Source organism: Podarcis pityusensis (genome assembly GCF_964106645.2).
Source record: "Podarcis pityusensis genome assembly, chromosome: 2".
NCBI lineage: Eukaryota > Metazoa > Chordata > Lepidosauria > Squamata > Lacertidae > Podarcis > Podarcis pityusensis.
This window is the reverse complement of record NC_138029.1, coordinates 113,460,000-113,467,583: the sequence shown is the minus strand read 5'-3', so window position 1 is coordinate 113,467,583 and position 7,584 is coordinate 113,460,000. Positions and strand designations below refer to the sequence as shown.

General features: G+C 47.0%; 1 protein-coding gene across 1 annotated transcript; it reads left to right on the top strand.

The window, feature by feature from the left end:
- LOC308470057 (butyrophilin subfamily 1 member A1-like) lies at window positions 1-6,810 on the top strand. The gene is made up of 4 exons (XM_080993303.1): window positions 1-99; window positions 1,710-1,799; window positions 4,528-4,611; window positions 5,936-6,810. Exons 1-4 carry the CDS (start codon window positions 18-20, stop codon window positions 6,457-6,459), a joined length of 780 nt encoding a protein of 259 aa, XP_080849429.1. The 5' UTR covers window positions 1-17; the 3' UTR covers window positions 6,460-6,810.
- Window positions 6,811-7,584: the final 774 nt, after the last annotated feature.

The following is a 7,584-nucleotide window of genomic DNA, read 5'->3' as shown; positions in this document are numbered from 1 at the left end:
AAGAGAGATATTAGAAGATGGAAGATGAAGAAGGTTACATGGCAGTAGATGAAAGAAGCAGAAACACCTGCTCACCACCTGTTCCCCCAAAGGCACAAGGTATGGACTGAAACTTGGACATTGCAGGTTTCAGCTGGCTGGCTTGCAGTAATTCCAGTCAAGGGTGTTTAATTTCTTAGTGAAGTTGCGGGCTGTTACTGTTTATGAGGAGGGGGAGTGAGGTGTAGTGGTCAGTGTCAGACTAAGACTCAGGAGGCAGGGGTTCAATAATAATAATAATAATAAATTAATAATAATAATAATAATAATAATAATAATAATAATAATAATAATATATTTGTACCCCGCCCATCTGGCTGGGTTTCCCCAGCCACTCTGGGCGGCTTCCAACAAAGATTACGAATACATTAAAATGTCACACATTAAAAACTTTCCTGAACAGGGCTGTCTTCAGATGTCTTCTATATGTCAGGTAGTTGTTTATCTCTTTGACATCTGATGGGAGGGTGTTGCACAGGGCGGGTGCCACTACCGAGAAGTCCCTCTGCCTGGTTCCCTGTAACCTTACTTCTCGCAGGGAGGGAACTGCCAGAAGGCCCTCTGAGCTGGACCTCAGTGTCTAGGAAGAACAATGGGGTTGGAGACGCTCCTTCAGATACACTGGGCCGAGGCAGTTTAGGGCTTTAAAGGTCAACACTAACACTTTGAATTGTGCTCAGAAACGTACTGGGAGCCAATGTAGGTCTTTCAAGACCGGTGTTATGTGGTCTCGGCAGCTGCTCCCAGTCACCAGTCTAGATGCCGCATTCTGGATTAGTTGTAGTTTCTGGGTCACCTTCAAAGGTAGCCCCACATAGAGCGCATTGCAGTAGTCCAAGCGGGAGATAACTAGAGCATGCACCACTCTGGCAAGACAGTCCGCGGGCAGGTAGGGTCTCAGCCTGTGTATTAGATGGAGCTGGTAAACAGCTGCCCTGGACACAAAATTGACCTGCGCCTCCATGGACAGCTGCGAGTCCAAAATGACTCCCAGGCTGCACACCTGGTCCTTCAGGGGCACAGTTACCCCATTGAGGACCAGGGAGTCCCCCACACCCACCCGCCCACCCATCCCCCAAGAACAGTACTTCTGTCTCATCAGGATTCAACCTCAATCCATTAGCCACCATCCATCCTCCAACCGCCTCCAGGCACTCACACAGGACCTTCACCGCCTTCACTGGTTCTGATTTGAAAGAGGTAGAGCTGGGTGTCATCTGCATATTGATGGACACCCAGTCCAAACCCCCTGATGATCTCTCCCAGCGGCTTCATGTAGATGTTGAAAAGCATGGGGGAGAGGACGGAACCCTGAGGCACCCCACAAGTGATCAAATCCCTGCTCAGCAACAAAAAATCACTTTGGGGCATTTAATCTGTCTCAGCCTAATCTACCCAGTGCCACAATTGGGGGCAGGAATTGGGGGCGGAAGTCCAGAGCCGCAAACAGCAGAATGAGAAGCAGGGACCCCCAAAACAGCAGGGCAGGTTCACCACACTTTGAAGTCTATGAAGGAAGTGGAGTTTGAGGCCATTGAGCCAGGATTACTGACAGGTGTTGTGAATCTAAAAACGAAGTATCCCTCCCTGAGCACTTCAAAGGAATGGCGGATAAGACTAAAAAATAATAATAAGTTGCGTTTTCCTGATGGAACTTATCAACTCCACAGAAACTCCTTCAAAATGTTGCAACATCACGCAGAGGGTCTTACTGGCAGTGAGCATCGCGCTGAACGTGGGCCTGATCACTCTTCTGATAGGTAAGGTTCTAAAAAGGTAAAGGGACCCCTGACCATTAGGTCCACTCATGGCCGACTCTGGGGTTGCGGCGCTCATCTCGCTTTACTGGCCGAGGGAGCCGGCGTACAGCTTCCGGGTCACGTGGCCAGCATGACTAAGCCGCTTCTGGCGAACCAGAGCAGCGCACGGAAACGCCGTTTACCTTCCCGCCAGAGTGGTACCTATTTATCTACTTGCACTTTGATGTGCTTTTGAACTGCTAGGTTGGCAGGAGCAGGGACCAGACAACGGGAGCTCACCCCGTCGCGGGGATTCAAACCACTGACCTTCTGATCAGCAAGCCCTAGGCTCAGTGGTTTAGACCACAGCGCCACCCGTGTCCCTCTAGTAGGCTTCTAGCGTAGTCCAACTCATAGTCAGGCTGCCACATCTTTTCTTGGCCCTCCTCCTGTGCCAGGCTTGGGAAACCCCAGGCCTGAGGCCAAATGTGGCCCTTCAGGTTTCTCTGCCTGGCCCCTGGGACTCTCCCCAGGCCAGATTCCTCCTCACTGGCCCTACTTGGCACCTTGTTTGAGTGTTTTCATTTGGCTGGAATATATCCTCCAACTCAAATAATACCTCTACTTGCCTGGATGGAGAGTATGTGTAGAAACTAGCCTACCATGCAAAGGCAACAATTTACGTCAATTAACTGCCGACTTTTGCCTCTGGCTCTGCCATATCTGGGATGTGCCCCCCCCCCCAGAAGGTCACCCCAAAACTAATGTGGCCCTCAGGCTGAAAAAGCTTCCGCTTCTCATCCTATTTCTTAACAGTGGTCTGGCACTTGGAGATATACAGTGGTACCTCGGGTTAAGAACTTAATTTGTTCCAAAGGTCCGTTCTTAACCTGAAACTGTTCTTAACCTGAAGCACCACTTTAGCTTATGGGGCCTCCCGCTGCCACCGCGCGATTTCTTTTCTTATCCTGAAGCAAAGTTCTTAACCTGAGGTACTATTTCTGGGTTAGCGGAGTCTGTAACTTGAAGCGTCTGTAACCCGAGGTACCACTGTAGTCCTAACTATTAAAAATACCTCAGAAAATATCGTTTTAAGAGATTATGTAAGGAAGCCAATCAGCGGGGGAGGGGGGAATCACGTTGCCCTTAAAAATTCTGGAAAACAGCCTCTTCTTTCTTGTTGGCCACTTCGTGGGGTTTTTTTTTAAAGAAAGGTCCCATCTGTACTATACTTTTAAAGCAGTATGGTAGAATCATAGAATCATAGAGTTGGAAGAGACCACAAGGGCCATCGAGTCCAACCCCCTGCCAAGCAGAAAACACCATCAGAGCACTCCTGACATATGGTTGTCAAGCCTCTGCTTAAAGACCTCCAAAGAAGGAGACTCCACCACACTCCTTGGCAGCAAATTCCACTGTCGAACAGCTCTTACTGTCAGGAAGTTCTTCCTAATGTTTAGGTGGAATCTTCTTTCTTGTACTTTGGATCCATTGCTCCGTGTCCGCTACTCTGGAGCAGCAGAAAACAACCTTTCTCCCTCCTCTATGTGACATCCTTTTATATATTTGAACATGGCTATCATATCACCCCTTAACCTCCTCTTCTCCAGGCTAAACATGCCCAGCTCTCTTAGCCGTTCCTCATAAGGCATCGTTTCCAGGCCTTTGACCATTTTGGTTGCCCTCCTCTGGACACGTTCCAGTTTGTCAGTGTCCTTTTTGAACTGTGGTGCCCAGAACTGGACACAGTACTCCAGGTGAGGTCTGACCAGAGCAGAATACAGTGGCACTATTACTTCCCTTGATCTAGATGCTATACTCCTATTGATGCAGCCCAGAATTGCATTGGCTTTTTTAGCTGCCGCGTCACACTGTTGGCTCATGTCAAGTTTGTGGTCAACCAAGACTCCTAGATCCTTTTCACATGTACTGCTCTCAAGCCAGGTGTCCCCCATCTTGTATTTGTGCCTCTCATTTTTTTTGCCCAAGTGCAATACTTTACATTTCTCCCTGTTAAAATTCATCTTGTTTGTTTTGGCCCAGTTCTCTAATCTGTCAAGGTCGTTTTGAAGTGTGATCCTGTCCTCTGGGGTGTTAGCCACCCCTCCCAATTTGGTGTCATCTGCAAATTTGATCAGGATGCCCTTGAGTCCATCATCCAAGTCGTTGATAAAGATGTTGAATAAGACCGGGCCCAAGACAGAACCCTGTGGCACCCCACTAGTCACTCTTCTCCAGGATGAAGAGGAACCATTGATGAGCACTCTTTGGGTTCGGTCAGTCAGCCAGTTACAAATCCACTGAGTGGTAGCATAGTCAAGACCACATTTTACCAGCTTCTTTACAAGAATATTATGAGGCACCTTGTCAAATGCCTTGCTGAAATCAAGGTAGGCTACATCCACTGAGTTTCCTTCATCTAGCAGGCTTGTAAGTCTGTCAAAAAACGAGATCAGGTTAGTCTGACATGACTTATTTTTCAGAAATCCATGCTGATTATTGGTGATCACAGCATTCCTTTCTAGGTGCTCACAGACTGTTTGCTTAATGATCTGCTCCAGAATCTTCCCTGGTATTGATGTCAGACTGACTGGGCGGTACCTTGTTTTCTTTTGTGGATGGACTAGGGCAACCATGGATTGTCCAGATTAGACAACACCTGCCTGCTATTGCTGAACAGTGGCTCCCTAAGGTCCTCTGGTGAGCCACAGATTCTCCATCCCCACCCTAACCTGAGCTATGTTGAAAGTTTTCCAGATAAAAAACATGGAAGGTGGTTCCTGCCCACGGACTTTGCCCAATTCGTGTGACTCACTCCCAGGAAGCCCAGCAGGTAATTTCATCTCCTTCTCTTTGCCTCTCTTGGAATACAAAGCCTGTCCTGAACTTCCAGTTCTTAATATTTCTCTGTATTGTTAGCAAGGTGGTCATTCTGCTCAGGTCAAACAGTGATCCAGTTGTGGGTTTCAACCCACCAGTTAACGACCAGTTGCCTACAGGGAGCCCACCAGCAGGAACTGAGCAACAGCACTCATGAAGCGTTGCCTCTCTTGAAATGGCCTGTGGTCCACGAAGGCTCCCTCCATAATAGATGTGTGAGGATTGCCTCACAATGAAATGTGAGGAAATGAAAAATGATGGGAACCTCAGGCCTCAGGCTCAACTGCAGCCCTCTGTACCTCCCTGTCTGGCCCTTAGGTGTCTCCTCAGGCTACATACCTCACTAAATCTATCTTGTCACATTCATGCGTTTTGTTTGCACCTTACTGGAATGGCTTCTTCATCTGCGGTAAGGCCTCTGGCTTGCCTGCATGCAGAAGGGAGAGAGGTATTCGCAGAAACCTCTGAATTATTTTGTGCAGTTGAGACGTAAGCCTACAAGACAGTTGCTCTGCCCGCTTCCGCCTTTTGATCTGCTTGTTAGGATCGTCCTACTCTTGTGTAGGACCCTGGCAGAGACACATGCCCGACTGGCATGGTTTCTCCCTCCTGGTCAGTTGTTCGGGAGCTTCAAAAACTTTCTTCAGCCCGAACATCACAGCGACTGATACCAAGAAGCATCAGCACACTTAGGGATCCGCAGAGTACTGGCGGTTCACGTAACAGACTCAATAGCTCAGCATTTTGGCTAATCTACTTTATTTACATATAATACACTCGGAGCATTCTGACTTAGCTCCTTCCTCTTTCTTATCAGACAGCAAAAAGAGAAAGAACAATGGACAATAGTCCCACTTCACGGAACACAGTAACACAAAACATCCTGTCTCTGTCACTTCCCACAATGTGGAATGTAAACATACACTGTCATGTGATAGACAACAATCTCATGACTGCAAACACGGAGCAGGAATCCTAACACTGCCAACCTAAGGCATGAAGATTCCGGAAGGTTCCTCACGTGGGAGTGGGACCCCTGAGGCTAAAAAAAGAAGTCCCCCACCCCTGAAGGAGGTGAGGTGATGCTTCGCCTTTCAATATTGCACCTTGATAGGTGCAAATATAATCTCCCTTGATTGATCAAATATATTTCCTCAAGGTTCAGAAAGTGGGATCTAACAGCTGGTACAGAGTCTGTCAGCGAGAGCCACCGAGTCTTCTCCTAGGGCAGGAATCTGTGATCCTACGATCTGATACTTTCTTTCCTTTCCTTTCAGCCCGTGTGACTCTGGATCCAGACACGGCCCACCGGCGGCTGGTGGTATCCAAGGATGAGAAAAGTGTGCGATGGGGAGAGGTGGAGCAGACCTTTCCCAAGAGCGCCAAGAGATTTACCCAGCGCGCTTTTGTGCTGGGCAGGGAGGGATTCACTTCAGGCAAACACTGCTGGGAGGTTGGCGTGAAGGGCAAGGGGGAATGGGCAGTGGGGGTGGCCAAGGAGTCTGTGAAGAGAGATGGGCCGACAGCCTTCAGCCCGGCTGCAGGCATCTGGGGGATAGGAGAATACGAGGGACTCGGAAACTACATAGCTTTCACCTCCCCACAACACACACGGCTCTCCCTTGGCAGGAGGCCACGGAATATCCGTGTGTTTTTGGACTACACTGCAGGGCAGGTGGATTTTTTCGATCCGGAAACCCAGACCACAATCTACACATTCAGTTCAGCCGCTTTTGGAGGGGAAAAGGTTCTCCCTTGGTTCCGTGTGTGGGATGGAACCGAACTTATTGTGCGTCCCTGAGACACTGGACTCCGCACAAAAGGGTTCTGGGGCACCCAAGCTATGTGATGCCGGAACCCCCGCCCGATGCCTCTCGATAGCACCTTTCCCTCGTTTTCCCTCAGCTTTTACTTGTTTTTAAACAAGATCTATATTATTTTTCGTTGCATGGCTTTGACAGCTTGGGTATGTGCAACCCTGGGCTCCTTAGCAAGGAAGGGAGGGTTACAAATGTAAAAAAAAAATATGTAAGTAAACATCTCCAAACATGAGAGGGCTAGACTGTGGGAGAGTTTCCAATATAGTTAACTCTCTACAATTACAAGCAAGCTTTTGCTTTTTTGACAAAAGCCACAGAAGCGAATAGGTGCTTTGTGTAACTTGAGAGAGAATTTGTTGGTTTTTTTTTAAATGATATTTATTGAGAATTTTTTTTTAAAATTACAGGAAAAAAAGAAACAAGACAAAAAAAAAAAAGAAAAAGTAAAAGTAAAACCATCATTCTCCAATTCTCCACTTTCAATACCTTCTTTCCTTGACCTCCTCCTCCTCCCTTTTCCTGTATCCTGATTTATAATAATCACAGCAAATCCTTTCCATAATTCATAATATTCTGTCCTCACATTACCTTAATCTATTTTCATCTTATCTTATAAAAATTTAAAACTTAAATCTTAATTTTTACCAACTTCTCCTAACCATAACATTCTTACCTAATTCTTTAGACATTTTTATAAGAGCCAAATAATTTCATTTCCACATTTTCCTAACATTCATCAATTTTGTAAAACAGTCCTAATGATAAAAATAGAAACTTAAGCAATCCAATCTTCATCCAGCGTCCCTTCCTCCTGCTCCCGGGTTTTGTCAGTCCTTTTTGTTCTATTAATCTAGCACATTAACCTGCCGATCTTATATCCGAGGCCCTCAAGTCTCTTCCATGTCCCTTCCGCCGCTCTTCTTCATATTTTCCTTTTATTCGTGGGAACTCCAGCTTGGTAATGTTTTTGACCCTTTTCAACAAAACAGTCCCTTTTCCATAGTCCAGACTAGACTCGATGTAGTATTTAAAAACATGTTCCAGATTCCCTTCAAAGTTGAGAGCCCCCACTGCTCCAGACATCTGACGGCCCCTTTCCAGACTTG

What these genes read in the sequence shown, in the direction of transcription:
- LOC308470057 (XM_080993303.1), top strand. Translation starts at nt 18, where the DNA reads ATGGAAGATGAAGAAGGTTACATGGCAGTAGATGAAAGAAGCAGAAAC. An exon ending in CCTGATCACTCTTCTGATAG is followed by an intron (nt 1,800 to 4,527) that starts GTAAGGTTCTAA and finishes CTATGTTGAAAG; the next exon opens with TTTTCCAGATAAAAAACATG. An exon ending in ACTCCCAGGAAGCCCAGCAG is followed by an intron (nt 4,612 to 5,935) that starts GTAATTTCATCT and finishes CTTTCCTTTCAG; the next exon opens with CCCGTGTGACTCTGGATCCA.